Source organism: Ixodes scapularis, unplaced genomic scaffold (genome assembly GCF_016920785.2).
Source record: "Ixodes scapularis isolate PalLabHiFi unplaced genomic scaffold, ASM1692078v2 PGA_scaffold5__190_contigs__length_132052651, whole genome shotgun sequence".
Lineage (NCBI taxonomy): Eukaryota > Metazoa > Arthropoda > Arachnida > Ixodida > Ixodidae > Ixodes > Ixodes scapularis.
In genome coordinates, this window is record NW_024609880.1 from 130004859 (window position 1) to 130021070 (window position 16212).

The 16212-nt window shown below is 46.8% G+C and overlaps 2 protein-coding genes across 2 annotated transcripts; both read right to left on the reverse strand.

Annotated features, from left to right (window-relative positions):
• Positions 1 to 12368: 12368 nt before the first annotated feature.
• On the reverse strand, positions 12369 to 13004 carry LOC121838086. Its single transcript, XM_042294143.1, has one exon. It carries the CDS (start codon positions 12984 to 12986, stop codon positions 12369 to 12371), a length of 618 nt encoding a protein of 205 aa, XP_042150077.1. The 5' UTR covers positions 12987 to 13004.
• A 330-nt stretch (positions 13005 to 13334) lies between these two features.
• LOC121838244 lies at positions 13335 to 14003 on the reverse strand. The gene has a single exon (XM_042294348.1). It carries the CDS (start codon positions 14001 to 14003, stop codon positions 13335 to 13337), a length of 669 nt encoding a protein of 222 aa, XP_042150282.1.
• Between the last annotated feature and the right edge of the window lie 2209 nt (positions 14004 to 16212).

Consider the following 16212-nt stretch of genomic DNA (forward strand, 5'->3'; position numbering starts at 1 on the left):
GCGTGACGACAACGGGCACCTCGTCTGGCGATTGGTTCAAACGATAGACGCGCTCTTGGTTTCGATTTCGGTGGTGTGATGTGATGAAAAAAGTTCATTTGAACGTTGTGTACTTTTTTGAAGTTGTAGTTGGGCATTAATAGGTTTCATACCGTCCATAAAAGCATAATCTGAAGCGATCCCTCCGTTTGTCACTGGTTGAACGCATCCCGCACTGCTACCTCGGGCGCGTAACAAGCATCAAACAACCATAAACAAAGACAAAAAAAAAAAAAAGGTACGAGCGCCGGGGGCGGCGGACTTTTGGTTTTGGTTTCGTGCGTCGTCTCGTGTTCGCTTTGCGAACTGGTGTCTCACCAATTATGCCGCGTTTATGTGGAGTAGTAGGTTGCGCGAAAGGTCGGCTAAAGACGTGCGGTCGATCGGGCGACGTTAGTTTGCATAAACTGCCGACCGATGCAGCAATGCGCAGCATTTGGTTGCGCGCCGTCGTCTTGCGTAGAGCTGTGGACAGCGGTGTCAGGATTTGTTCGTTGCATTTCCGACCAGAAGACTTTGAGCAGCACGTTCACGTCAGCCGGAGTCTGGGTAAAAACATGAAGTTCCCGCGTCTGAGGAAAGACGCTATACCCTCACTTTCCTTGCACAAGGTGCCCACACCACAGCGGCAACGAAGCACGGTAAGTTCTATATACTGTAAACGATTTCATTTTCGCGAGGACACAAGTTTCGCAAATCGCCTGCAATTCGAGAAAAATAGATCCCGCGAACAATTCCCGTAAAATAGAAACACAGTGCAATATCTTTATTAAAATCCCACCGCGTCGCAAAAATGAGAACCCGCGAATTGCTTCGAAACTGACAGCTTTGACCGAAATCGCGAAATATGGAGCATGCGAAAAATAAGGCGGTCACAGCAGTGGCGTCACTAGGCTCAGTGGCACCCGAAGCCAACCCCGAAGCACACACACACACCAATTGCTCTACCCCCGACCGCTGCACCCGGGGCGCAGCGCCCAGCGCCGCCGTCCCCCCCCCCCCCCCCCCTTCCCTCCCCCTCCCCTCCTTGCGACGCCACTGGGTTACAGTATTGATGCGGCGAATGTCATCAGCACTTGCATCAGCCTCATTTGGTTGGTGGCTGGCTGTATACCACAGTCATAGTTTTTGTGCTACATGCGAAGTGCACCGTCCCACGCAGTGTCGAAAAATGAATGTGGCACACAACCTTTAGATAATCAAATTTGGCGCGTGCTATGAACAGCAAAAGTTTATAGGACGCGGGAATGAAGTAGACAATTTATTCGCTGCACTACTTTGCAGTCTGGATGTGCTCCATGCCTTTTAAATAGTTGTTGAGGGGTGAGGATTCAGTGACACTCTTGAAGTGCATGCTAGCTGCAAGTTAGAGCAGCAAATTGTTTAGTTTATTCCCGTGTCCTGTAAACTTGCTCGCATAATTGATTGTTTTGCTCATTGCTGATTTGATATTGTTTCAGAAGGGCACAACTTATATTTCACCATAATTTAGTCATTCATATTATTTTTGTCTTGTGCTACCGTGACGTGACATTCCTGTTGTCAATTGACTGCCCTCCAGGTCACAAGTAATGAAAGCTGCACGAGCGAAAGCCCACCCATCCACCAAAGCAGTCCAACCATGGTTAGTGAATACATATTCCAGGCATTCATAATTCTGGCCCCCGAGTTTGACGAATAGAAAATGCAATGCAACCACCCTGGCCAGTTGCGCCGAGTGGAGTAGCCCAATACTTCACCTCGTAACATCATTGTAACTTCCGTCTTGCATTAGCATGACATGACATTTGTGCTGTAAATTGTCTGTCCTCCAGGTCACAAGTAATGGAAGCTGCATGGGCCCAACAACTGCCATCGACCAAAGCAGCACAACCATGGTTAGTGATGCACACAGTGAAACCCGTTTAGAACGAACCCACATACAGCGAATTATTAGGTCTGTTCGATTCGGCCAGAAAATTCTGACCTAGTTCTGTCCGAGTTCAGAGGAGTGCAGGAGTCGTGCAGCGGCGGCGCAGAACCAGTGCAGCCGCCGCGCTAGGACTGGCGCTGTGATCAGCTTTCCGAGCGGAAGCGCAGGTTGTCGTCTGCATCTGTTGGCGCTTGTTTCTCCACGCCACGTTGTATGCGACATTTAATTAGTCGCGGTTTGGTGACACCATTCGTGTTTCCTTAGTTTTAAAGTATAATAACGGAATCTTTTCTGTGAATATTCTTTATCCGCGTGTATTAAAAACGTTTTCTGCACGAAATGTGTTTTTGTCTGCATTTCTAACGGCCGTTCAGTTCCTCTCGTTTCCATGGGCGTTCGTGTTTCGCATTTTGACGATGGGTTCGCGGCATCAGGGTGATTTTGCATTGGGAGTCACTGGCGGTAGGGCGCGATCGACAGTGGTCACCTCGAAGCTGGATGCTTGACGCTAGTGTTTTGGCCAATACAGTTATCGACCGTAACTTTGGCGTCAAGCTGAAGCGTTTATGCTGATTCTCAAGAAAGACCTGCATGGAACTACCAAGCCAATGCCGATTCTCGGCGTCGTTTTTCCCAGGCCCGTTAGTGGGCGTCCAGATATACCAGCGGACAAAGCATGCAGTATTATGCTCAGCTACGGGGCATAGGAGGCCCAATGTGCTAAATCCCAGACCTCTGAAATGTATCGGAATCGTCAGTATGCATCCAAGAGCAACGGAAGGCGGGGACTATCAAAAATGCAATACCTTTCCCTTGTCGGTAAGGAAAAATATCAACACTGTGGATCCCCACATAGCATCAAAAAGAAACAATTTACGTGAGCCATTATTTCAACACTTACCACAGGGATTTGATGGAACAGCGCGGATGAACAGTCACACTCACATGCACACAAAAGGAGACAGACTCGCAGCGCTGACTTACAACTCAGTCCTATATTTCTTCTTCCTCAAATCTTCAACTTCTTCACCTTTGTCGTTAATGTTGTTCCATCAGAGCATGAATTACCAACTTGCCCCAGCATCCACATTACCACAGGGAGCCAAACCTGTACGAGCAGGTGCCTAAAACGCTTTCAGAATATCATAATCAATCAAATTCCTTGTGATCTCAATTCCGCGTCCACCGCGGGTACGTTATTATCATATATGAGAGGAAATGCAACGTCCGTATCAATGTTATTGTCAAACATCGCAGACATTTGAGCAAGAGCTGCGAAAAGTGGCATTGCGAGCAGAGACGGACGAGGAGTGTCGTCTGCTATCGCCGTCTGCTTCTGCACGGACGCTGAACTGACTCCGGAGCCGGTGCAAGACTTTGAGAAACTGGGTCTGAACTAGTTCAGAACTGGGATATGAGTTTGACCATCTGCATTCGATCCGCATCCGCAGACCTTCTATCCGCATCCGAACTGCATCCCTAAACATCCGAACCGCATCCGACCCGCAATGCGCGCATTAATTTTACATCATAAAGATAAACGTGAATTCAAAAAGAAACAAAAAAACATCTGCATGGCTAAAGACAAGGTTAACAAGACAGGAGCTGGTTAACGTTAGACACTGTTCTAACCGAAGACGACGGACGACCAAGGGGACAAGAGACAAACACACATGTCTCAATAGAGACGTGTGTACATACGTGTTTGTCCCGTGTCCCCTTTGTCGTCCGTCGACTCCGGTACGTGTAATCCGGATGGTACCTGAGACGCCGTTTGCTTCCCTTTGTACAATGAACTCTTGGATTCGGAATACGGTGAAAGTCATTTTATCGTACCGTGTTTCATCATCGTACTTATATTATCATCATTCCAGAGACACTTGGCGTCGCTGGAAAGATATGATCGGAATTATGAGGTCGTCAAGGGAGTCCGCGACTCTGCCCACGATGCGCTCGAAAGGATTAAAATTTTAATAATTGCTTTCTTTCTGCTTTGTAACACTTCCTTTAGGAAGGCGCGAATTTTATATAAACGAAAATTTAGGTACAATAAAAAAAGAAAAAAAACGGGATAGCGTTTTCGGGCCACGTTCCCATCGCTTTCTCATTTCCCGTGCGTGTTTTGCGTGACCTAGCCAGTATCTAGCGTGCCAGGCTCGCAACCGGAGGGTCGTGGGTTCGAATTCTCCCTAAAATTCTTCAATTTTTTCTTTAAGGAAAGTGAATTACTTTATAAAGCGAAATGATTTGAGACATGCGGCGACCTTTAATTCGCATTACATGTCATTTGTTTTTTAATTTCTCTCATTCCATGCGCGACGTTTCCCGTGAGCGTTGTTTGAAATTCCCGCGCGAGGTCATGTAGCTGTGATGTCATGACCCAATCGACCAATCAGAATTTTCGCGTCACGCCACCGACGCCGGATTTTCTGCGACACGAACTCCCTAAAGCCGGGGTCACACTGCTCATACATCATACAAAAGAGTTTGTCAACATGAGTCATCGCAATTTCTGTGGTTCGAATGCCGTGCGCCAAGTTTCTCCTTGAACACATTGCCATACGGCATCCGAAGCACGTATCTCGCCATGACTCGCGTTCGAATCTGTATGCAGTCTGTCTTTTGTACGATGTATAAGCACTGTGATCCCGGCTTAAAAAAACACCAACAGGTCCATTTTTTTTTATATTATTATTAGAAAAGATTGAAAACGACGCCTGGACGTCGGTTTCAATCTTTTCGACGTCGCACCGGTGCTGCGTGGAAGGCTGCCCCGGTGGGGTCACAACCGAAACCGGTAGGCGGACACCACAAGCCCTGTGGACTTGAGACCTGTCTGTTTTTTCTGTTACTTCTGCTCTTCAAAAAAAAACCCCAGTCTCAGGGTAAACGACGAAATGGTTCACAAGCCCAGTTGTTTTGACCGTTTGACGATATCCTTTTCAAAGTCTGAGAGGCCGTCGGGCACCTAAAGAAGAGAACTTCGCCGGATCCACCAATCACCGATTATCCTCACTGCTACATGCGTCGAGTGGCGCCATGTTTTCCGAGGGAGGATAAAAAGCCAGGAGGCGACATCACACCGGACTTTGATTTTCGGTATTTCAAAAAGAATGACCGTAATGCGTTCGCAATTGCGTTAAAAAAAAACATGTTTTACGAATGTCGTTATTAAACATTATAGGAATGTCGCTTACAAAGCTTCTAAATTTCATAATCGATTCCTTCCCAAATAAAAAAAAAAGAAGTGAGGAGGTGAGAAGCGGGAGAAAAACGCCAAAAATATAAAAAGCGCGCGCGTGCGTGGGATCTTTTTTTTTCCGCGTTCCGTTATTTTTTTGCGTGTCTATGACCACAATTTGCATCGCTTTTCACAGCAAAAACAAATACAACCTTTGGGGTGTCAGTGTGCTATCGCGTTATAAGTGGAAGAGCTGAAAGGCAGGGTAGTTGTCAACGAAAATGGAACTTGTCAGACAGTCGTGCCGACATTTCTCCAAAGTTGTCTGTCGACAATCAAGATGACCGGTCCAATCGTTCTCAGGAAGTCGGAAGAGCTGGTCAGCTGTTTGACGTCTTTCCACCAGCAAAAGTACGAACTCATGTCACTAGACATTCCTTCCATCAACCACTGCTTGTCTCGAGATCGAGGGCCTTGTTGGTGGCAAGCTTGGTTCGGTTTTCTTGTCGCAGTCCGGGGATAGACGTAGGGAGTTTTCTGAACTTAACGGAATTGCATCTGAACTCCACAGCTGTAGAATTTGAAGGGCTAAATTTGCTCAAAAGGAAGGGGTGTGCATCGGTTCGTCGTTGGCACCGGCGTTGTCCGACGTATATTTGGGTCCGCTGGATTCGGCCTTGGGGCAAGCGGTACCATCATTCCCAGCAGGGTCAGTGATGATCCAGAGATACGTTGATGCCATTTTTAAATGTTTGGTTGAGAAGGGGGCAGTACCTAAGATCAAAGATTTCATAGGACAAGCAGCGCCTGAGATGACCTTTAGCAGTGAGGAGCCTGATGAAGGTGTGCTACAGTAGTTGGACCTTAGGTTGAACACGGTGGACGGGTTGTGCTGGGATTATGAAAAACTAACGGCAAAACCGTTGTTACCTTAGAAAAGTTGTCATTCAAAATTGGTTAAACAACGCTTTAAAAAAATCTAGTCAACACAAAGTACACGAAGCTGTTATCAGGCAACTGGCACGCATAAAGGAGGCAGGGTGTAAGAGTAGCATTGTGGAGGGGGTCGCAAGGAAGTGTGTGGTGAGACTCAGAGGAGAGGCGAGGAAAGAAAGGGAGAAACCAGATAAAGTAGTGTGCATACCTTTTTTTTTTTTTCATAAATTTTCGCGCAACTTGTTGGCGGTTGCTGGGAGGTTCAGCGTAAAGGTGGTTTTCACTTCCGACTTTAAGTTGTACAGGCTTACGCCATTCGCGGATGGGGCGCAAAGTTGTCAAAAACGGCACAGAGGAGCCGTCGCTGACTGCCAAGTTGGTGTAGTATATGATATTCCGATGGCCTGTGGATCACCTACGTGGGGCAGACGAAACGTTGCTTGAATGATAGACTGCTTGAGCACATGAGGGCAGTTAAGAACGGGTCTCCAAACTCTGATACTGCTAGACACGTACAGGAATGCAATAATTGTTTGCCTGATTGGCGATCCACTGCTGTTTTGATTTTTGAGCAAAGAAAAAGACTGAGCAAAAAGAGTCTTGAAAGAGACAACCAGAATCAGTCAGCCGTCGATCACACGAGACGAAGCGACCGAAAAGTTTTTAATGCTGCAATTTTTTTTTTTTTTCGGTGTCGGTTTTTTAGTTTTAGTGTGGGACCCTTGTACGGAGACGCGGGTTAGGCCTTGGAGTTTGTGTGAAGGTGTTGTGTGTTCGGTCCTACCTTAGGGGTTGTGACAATGGGGCTTTGTTTGCAATGCTGTGTACGAACTGAGCAGTGGTTTGAAATGAGGTCAAGACGAGATGTACCCTGGCTGAAAGCCCTAGGGACGTGTGCAGTTTCCCGAAGACGTGTGGGAGAAATGCAGTGTTGCCAGATTGGGCTATATAGAGCCAAATTGGGCTACATTTTTTTCTAGTTGGCGTCAAAATTTCGTTGTTGGCTATGTGGCTATTTTTGGCTATTTGTAAAGATTCTGCGAACTTTTGTCGAAACCTCAGGTTCGAATTGTTAATTTTCGAACTTCTAATCGGCTTAAAAAAAATTGTTTCGCTTCTGTCCAGTCGAGAGAAGAGAGAGGAAGGAGAAAGGTTTTAAACTTCTACAAACTTCGGGGTTTTCACAATGCGCAGAAAAGCAATGCTTGCAGAGTTCGAGCGGTCTCCCCACAGGGCAGTGGAGTGGAGCAACCCTAACAGATTGCACCATTACCACCAACCTCGTTGATTACCACAGATCCGGTAGCGCGTCTTTTACTCGAACCTAGACTGAACTCTCCAAACGCTGCTTTGGTGCCCATTGTGAGAACCCTTAGGCACCCAAGTTCCTAAGAATGAGAAGTCCGCAGCTTCACCGCTAAACAATTGACTACCTTCCAGTCGTCGCCCGCCCCAAGAAAAGACAGTGAACCGGAATGGGGGACACTCATAATCTACACAAAGAAAAAGAGACGGGTCGGATATTGGGGGACCTTAGATATTGGGGTTCTGGTCTGAAACTCCCAGCGTTCTTACTGTTCTGCTTCTACGTTTTGTTCTTTAACTGCGTGATCATATTTCCCGAACTTCAGAACAAAACTGTCTTTGTTTGTTTTGTATTTCTAAAGACCTTCGAAGGAAGGGTCATTGCCCTGCACGGACTTTCATCCTTTCGAAACATATTTTTTTGAAAAAGTCACAAGTGACAGAATGTACACGAAATGTGGGGCATATGAGGGTTGAAAAAGTGAATGCAACCTGTTTTGTATGTGTGTGAAAAATTGTGAATAAAAGGCGTAAAAATAATTGTTTTTAGCCTTGGCTATTTTGGCTATATTTGTTTAGGAGAAGTAGGAGAAAACTCGTCGCGCAACGGTATGTCGAGCAATACAAATCGGGAATGGGTTCGCGTTTAAAGGCCGTTACAAGGAACATGACCATTTATCCCAAGCACTTTAAGAAGACAGAATACCTGTACTTGCTTTCAGGTAATTACAAAGCAAACAAAGAAATGCTCGAAGCATTTTAATCGCGTCTGTGTTAGCCAACCGTTTGTGACGAGTGCTTAGAACGCGCAGCTTTGGCCAGAGGGACCGCAATGTTGCAAATAACACGGTACAACAAATGTACGGTATATTAAAATATTTTTATAGAGAAATAAATAAAGCCCCTAAATACGCCGATTATATTAATAGGCAGTTTTTGTATAGCGTACGACGCCCCTAAACTTCAGTTGGACGTACATGTAGCGCACTGACGTCCAACCGGCGCTACCAAATTTCACGGGCAGCTTGATAGCCGAGTTCAGCAACTTATTAAAATAGCTTAGGTAAGTGTAAATTACTGTAAAAAAAAGAAAAAGTAATCGGGGCTTTTTTGGCCCTACTGCAAAACCTTGGTGTTTTTTGTTTTTCGTTTCGGTACTCTTTGATGTGCACTTTAGTTGGTTTAATATCTTATATTGCGCGGTCATCAAGCCTCTCGTTTGATGACCGCGCAATTTGAGCAGTTTGATTACGTGTTGCAATACACTAATACCCCATTCACACGGTAACCTAAAGGTACCTGTAGCATAGGTCCCTATAGTAAAGGGAGATGGAGATCGTATTCAGACGGGGCGTAAAGGTCCCTTTCGGTAAAGGTACCTTAGGAGTAAACGGAGCTTCCCGATCTCCGTTTGCAGCTACAGGGAGTAGCCTCGGACCCATAAATTCCAAATAAAAATGATCGTTTATGTTTTCTTGTCGTTTAATGCGTCGTTGGTACTAGAATCTTAGGAAGTCAAAGTATTAAAATAGATGGGGACCACAGACGTGATACAATAGGAACAAAATGTTACTCCCGGTAACAGGTAGCGGCGGCGGCAACAGCGGCGGGAAGAGACGCAATCAGGGCTGCTACCTCTGCTCCCACACGGAACGACGACGAGTCGCGCTCTTCGGCGCAGGAGATTTTTGTGACGATGCTTTCATCTGCGCATGAGCCATTGAACTGGGGTGCCAGCTCTAGCGGCACCAGCGAAAAGAAAAAAAAAACGCGCGAGTGCACTGGTCCGAGTCAGAGACGTGGGCTCTCATTCGGCTATGGCAGGACAATTTGGCGGAACTTCGGCGGCACAGAAGAAACTCCGGCGTCTACGAGACGATCCGTGTAGGCCTGGAGAGACTGTCTATCGTCAAGACGCGCAAGCAAGTCAGCGATAAGATAGACAATCTGAACCAGACGTACAGGTGAGTCTGTTTTCAGAATGATGCTTATGTCCTGGGGCATGAGCGAATGAGGTTTTAGCGAACTGCGACATTTGAGCGAATCGACGTTTTAGCGAGTAACGGGGGCGCGCGTTAACCCATCTGCCGCGCTGCGCTTACGCCTCTTCGCGGCGACAGTCTGCGGTGGCTCATTACAAAAATGTATACCATATTGGCCCACCCGAAAACGCCGCTTCGCGGCGTCCGACTATTCGCTAAAGTGTCATACGGTGATACGTGGGCGTTCGCTAAAACGTCATTCGATCAAGTGAGTGCCTCCCGTTCTGGGTCGCGCTCGCAGAACTGTGCCAAACACGCTCTTTAGTGTTGCTAGGTCGGCTTATATGTATCTAAATATAAGCCGGATATATATATATATATATATATATATATATATATATATATATATCCCAGTTTACGTCGTAACCAGACCTGGTAAGTTTTTTCTTGACGCGATACACTCAATGTTTTGATTAGAACTACCTTATTTAGCTGTGTTCTCGTCGTGCCGCCTTGGTGGCTCTGAGGCAAATGAATTGTTATCTTTGTTCGGTTGGTTAGCTCTAGCTGGAGCTTTGAAGGGAGTTGACAATGAAAAAATTAATTGCCAACGCCCTGCTGCTATTCATCTGCACTGTAAAAAGAAAATGCAGACGAAAGATTGTATATAGGTGGCAACAAGCCCTTGTTGCTGAATAAATCGCATCACCCCTACATTATTTTCCTCCAGGGCTAAAAAGAAAAGCCTGACAACTGGGTCAGGAAAGGTCTCCTGGCCCTTTTACTACGATCTACACAGTTTCTTGGGGAGCGTGCCCGTCAACGACCCAAGTCTCGTGAATGACTCGCTCCCTGCGGATGTTGTTGAGGTATTTACTGATTTCGTATGCCTTGAATTATGACGAAGGCAGAGATGTGCGATTCAACCTTTTAATAAGCTTGGAGAGAATGGTTAACATAACGAGTTACTGATTCGTCGTTATAAGCTGGAATCGAAGCAACTGTTGAGTGTGCGGAAGCAGACGTGACATTTGGCATCACCAAAGAAATTTCATCTGTTTCCCGCGGCACGTAAAGACATGCTTGTGCTATTTCATGTGCACGGTGAAATCGATCATAAAAAACTGGATTTTCTGTAGCTTAATAATGCAAACTAAGCAAACATTAAGAAAACTCATTTGGGTGGAGCATACATAAATTGTGCCCCGCACCTGTGATAGTCATGTGCCGCCAGCTCTTTCTGTGGCACTTGTTAGGGTCTGTTTGTAAAAAGCCAGTGGGGCACGTCGAATACATGTGAAGCAGCTCTCCATCCGTCTTGGCAGCATAAACTGCTTAACTCCAATAACAATGTGGTTATTTCCAGTTCAGAAGAGCGTCGACAAAACTTAAAAAGTCAACTCTGATTTCTTTTCGGTGTCGAGAAAAGAATGCAGAGTAAGGAAAACGAGGGAAGCACACCTTCTACGAGGTGTAGTGCTCAAGGGTGACGGCAGCTGTAACGGCAACGATAATGGAACTGTTGCTAGTGGCGCTTTTGTTTGTTTTAGTTTCATACCCAAGTGTAAAATGCATGTTTTAGTTCTATTATTTCAGCTTCTCCTGGTCCTACACTGAAAGTTAGTATGCACCTTATTTTCGCCCGATTTGCTCTTTGATATATGCTGGTATAATGCGGTATGCATACATCATCAAGTGTAAACCTTTCTCATGAGCACCCATTGGTTTTTATCAGGAACCTGGAGACAGCCCTCACGAAGGGCCAGACGACGACAACGAGGTGGTGGACCTAAAGGAAGAACCCCTCGAGGAACGGCCAAAAAAAAAAAAGGAAGTCCTCCATGAAACAGGGGGACATTCTCATGCTGTTCATTGAGGAGCAGAGAAAACAAAGGAAAGAGCTTTCCGAAGCTAGGGAGAGGGCCCACCAAGACCGGCAACGGCAGTTTTTGATAATGGAGGAGTCGAACCAGCTCCAGCGGGATTTCCTGGATTTCATGAGGTCCCAGAAGGAAAAATAAAAACGGAAACTCTGAGAAATATCCCTCTTTTTACTTGAGTTTGGATTGGAAGCATTGAAGGGCTACATGCTTCTGTCATTTGAATCCAGATTCAAGATATTTTGCTCAGGATGGGACAATCGTCATAAAACTGGTAAAAATCTGTAAGTTAGTAGGCACTGAAACGCAGGTGCAGCTACAAGGTAAACTAAATGCAAACATCAATGATATAGCAAGAACAACTAGCCAGTCTGCAATTTTAACTGTGCAGCTGCTTATTACAATTGTGGTGCGTGATTACTGGCACCTATGTAGAGCCTACACGTATATGTACGGTCAGCATGGAACGAACAGTGGATACACGGTTCTGTCCGATGCTGTCTCTTTTAAAAGAGGAACGCCTAAGTTTGAGATGCACCGGGTGTGTGACTAACATATCAAAACAAAAGCCGCACTCGCAACCTCTGTATGAAGCAGAAAGCGCAGAGTCTAGTGAAGACCATGCAGCCGCTGGTCGCGTTTTATTTCTAACCGACTGTACTGTGAAATCTCAATTGGTTGGGCTTTCATGCTTACTGTAGCAATGACCTGTATTTAAGTGGACAAAGCATGCTTTGCTGAAAAGAAATGAAAACTGCTGTGTCATGCGAGTGGTTGAGCCAGCTCAGAAAAGGAATATTTATTTCTTTTTCACTGCCTGGAATAGCAATGAGAATTCAATGTCACGTGGACAGATTAATGGCATGTAGTGCATATTGTAGGACTTTCTGTGGTCCAGAGATTGTACCCCACGAGAAATAAGAGTCCGCATGTTTTCCCATTGCCCCGAGATGAATAAACAGTTTTGTATTATAGAATTTGATATATGTAGTCACTAACACTTTGTAAAGAATACAACATAAAAAAAGACCTTAAAGAATGGCTTCAGTGCCCCTTTAACCAATTAGTGTTCTGTAGTTTACTGTGCGAACGTCTCGGGTTTCAGTCGTGCTGAGAGGGCGAACGTCTGGGATTTAGCCGCGCTGAGAGGGCGGGTTCGCCTCGAAGTATGCAACGAGCGCATCCCGCACTGCATCGGCGCCATCTTCTGTGGCCTTGGTCCTGTGCATTGGCTGCTCGCGCTTTGCACTCTCTTCTATTTTCCTGGCCGCGTCGACCCACTGCTTCTCCGCCCCGTCGTTGAGCATCTCGCAGATATTGTGTAGGGTGCAGCAGGCTCTGACGACAGTGTTCACGTGGTCGATTCTCATTTCCATCCGCTTGAGGACGATGCGGAAGCGGGCCTTCAGACGACCAAACGCATTTTCGACTACGCGCCTGGCCTTCGAGAGGGCGTAGTTAAAGTCCCCTTTCCCTTGGGGGTGGTTGAGGCTGTGGGGGAATGGTTTCATCAAGTTCCTCGTCAGGGAAAAAGCCTGATCACACAGGACGAGGGGAGGTATCTCCGTGCCATCAATGACCCTTGGCACAGCAGTCTGGTTCTGCTCGAGCAGATGCGCCAGTGGGGAGCGCCGATAGACGCTCGCATCATGGCACCTCCCAGGGGTGCCCACGCTGATGTAGCGGAAGAGGTATCTATGGTCCACCAGGGCCAGGAGGATGACACTGTACCTAAAACAAAGTGACCACATGTGAGCAAGGAACAGCAAAAGCACCGCACACAACAAACATAGCTAAATTGCTTGCTACTGAATGTAAGTAGTGCTGTTTGTGAAATGGATCCTTGATGTGCCTCCCACCCACGGGCAGTTGGATTTGCTCACTCTGCAGGTGCTTTGGTGACATCATGGGTTTAACTTGGCTAGGGGCACAAAATAACGAAATAACAAAGGGAATGGTCTCTGGCGTGACTACACCCGTATCTATATCTGGTTTATAGCCTTGTGTGCAGCATACTTTAGTACAAGTACTTAATTTCTGACCCTGAAATTTTATAAAATAAGCAAAGTTGTCTGCAGGAAACGAGTATCAGTGTCTGCTTACCATCCTTTATAGTTGTGGTAGTCAACAGCCAAGTCCTTTGGTGGCGACACAGGCAGGTGGCAGCCGTCGAGAGCCCCGATGGCGTTGGGAAATCCCAGCACTGCCTGGAACTCGCGCATGTGGTTGTCGAGATCTTCGTTTCGGATCATTGTTATTGTGCGCGCCTCGAGCTCCTCAATGACGACGTCGCAAAATTCTCGGTACGTCTCATTGACGACCGACTGGCCAACGGCAAAGAGGTGGCCAATTGTTCGTTCCTCCGCGGTGGAGCAGAGCCTGTACAGGCTGATGGCCACCCTCTTCTCCACCGTTATTGCCGTCTTCATGGCGGTGTCTTGCCGAAGCATTGACGGCCGGCAAACGTCCACAAGATACCGGAAGGTGGTCGAGGAGACGCGAAAACAAGCACGGGAATGCTGATCGCCCATTCTAGGCAGCGTCTCCTCAAACCACCTCCCCGACCGAACGTAGACTACCCGCTCGCGTGGGATCGTAGTCCACTTCTCCGCAAGGAGAGCGGCGACCGTAAAGTTTGTGGCCATGAGCTTCTCCTCCAGCTCATCCGCTTCCGTTTCCGCGGCTTGTATACGCTCCTCGAGCAGAAGGAACTGTGTCCGTTGTTGCTGCAGCGACCACATAATTCCCAGACACTCGTCGTCGTCCATCGGGAGACGCTGGTCGTGGTCGCGGCCCGTCACTTGGAGGGTGGTGGGTCTGTGACGGTTCTTCCGGGACCGAAGCAATCGAAGCGATAAACGCAGAAGAGAGAAAATCCGAGGAGCAGAAAGAAACGGTCACAAAACCGACAAAACTTCGGTACCACGTGCTCGGATTCACAGTGCTCGGAAAATTGGCTCGGAACCGTCTCCAAAACAAACCGCCGGGCCAGTGTGGCCAGTCCAGCCTAAGGACCAGCCGGATGTTCTAACGAAAAACTACTTTTTAGGTGAACATTGCAATAAAAGAAACATTACAATTATTACTTAGTATTTTAACGCAATGTGTCACATTTAATAATCTAAAAATGTGCCTCATGACTGTTTAGACACGGAAATATATAGTGTTCTTTTGCCCTGCGGTTTACCCGGGCTATCCCCAATGCAGTAAACATCGACCGTAAAGACTCCGTTTATTTTCGTTCATTTACCGTGTGATTCCGAACGTCCTTTACCCCAGGTACCTTTAGCAAAGGGACCTAAGTTATAGGTCCTTTAGGTGACCCGTGTGAACAGGGTATAGACCGAGACGGCGAAGAGCGATTTGAGAGGCTGTGACGCGAAGACATCAATACTGTGTATTGCTGCTCTTCCGAAGCTTGACGGTCACCGTTCGCGGCTCTCTTTTCAGAGCACTTATGGCCAGGCAGAACGCGAACATATCTTCATCACCCTCAAAAATATTCTGCCACAAACAGTAACGTGGCCGGTGCCTAAAACGCGCTCGCCCACCACAAAGCTTCGCACTTTGAGGTTTCTGCAACTTTTAAATAACAGCATGCTCATTTTCCTAACGCGCATCAACATGTCCGCCACCTGTAATATGATCCTCCCCTGACCGCTTCGCATTTCTAGACAAATAAATATTTTTTAGCGCGCTGAACAGCGTCAGCGAGCAGACGCACAGGATATCCTGGGGAATCTATCCCCGTCTCTTCCGCCATCTTGAAACTACCGCCCCACCACCTGTAGGGCGTTCGAGTTGCGATACGTGTAATGAACAACGGGCTAAATCAATGCTTCCAAAACTTTTTTTTTTTTTTTTTTGTCAGCAATGTTGCGGCATAAATTTGCCGGGGAGAAGAGGAGACGTCTGGACACCGAATTGCGGCTGGAATGATTAGCGAGTGGACACCGTTGTCTCAATCTTTGAGCGCGTTCGAATGGCAAACGCCGGCTTCTGGTATTCGAACGCTCACTTCAGTCAGAGCTTGGTGCTCCGACGTGCCAGCAACCTCACCCTTTCCCTCGGGTTTTAGCCGTATCCGAAGCTCCGTATCGCCCCAAAGCAGGTCACTGCAAACCGGTGAGGGGTTTGTAGAAACGGACTTTTGGAGAAGCGAATCACTGGAAGTGACTGTGCTGACACAACTTCGTGGAAGCAAACGAAAATGGATATATGAGCTTCACTTCGCAATGCAATAAAAACACTTATTGACATACCGTTGATTCTCCGAGGTAGGCACCACAAAGGTGATTCCCCGAGGTCCTCTACGTAAAACTTCTAAATTTCAAACTAATAATAAAAAAAAAAAGGTTGTTTGAGTTTCTGTTTATTTAGAGCGCAGCTTTTAGGCGCCTGTTTCTGGCTTGAGCGGCGTCGCCGTCGATATCGGCGTAAACGCGGATTGCATGATGGGACGTTTCCCATAACGACGCCACATGTGTGACGTCACAAGGGAGGAGAATTCCCCGCTAAATTGAGCGGAAAAATTTCCCTGCTATATTTAGCGGAAAAATTTCCCAGCTAAATTTAGCGGGAAAATTCACCACTTACTTGAACGGAAAACCTTCCCCGCTAGATTTAGCGGAAAAAATATAACCGCTACAGTTAGCGGGAAAAAAATTCCACATTAAATTTAACGAAAACATTTGCCACAAACTTTATCAGAAAAAAAATCCCCACTAATGCTTAAAAATAAAAATTCCACCGCTAAATTTAGCGGGAAAATTTTTCCGCTAAATTTAGCGGGGAATTTTTTCACTAACGTAGCGAAAATTCCCCGCTAAGTGGGAGGGGAGGAGGAAAGGAGAGGAGGGGCATACCCTTCTTCCGTACCCTCCCCTCTTCCTCAAGAGCTGCGCTCTAATTCGGCATTCCAGGGAGTTGTAAACGTCTTTCATTTTTTTCCTACTTCGACTACACAAGGTGCAACTC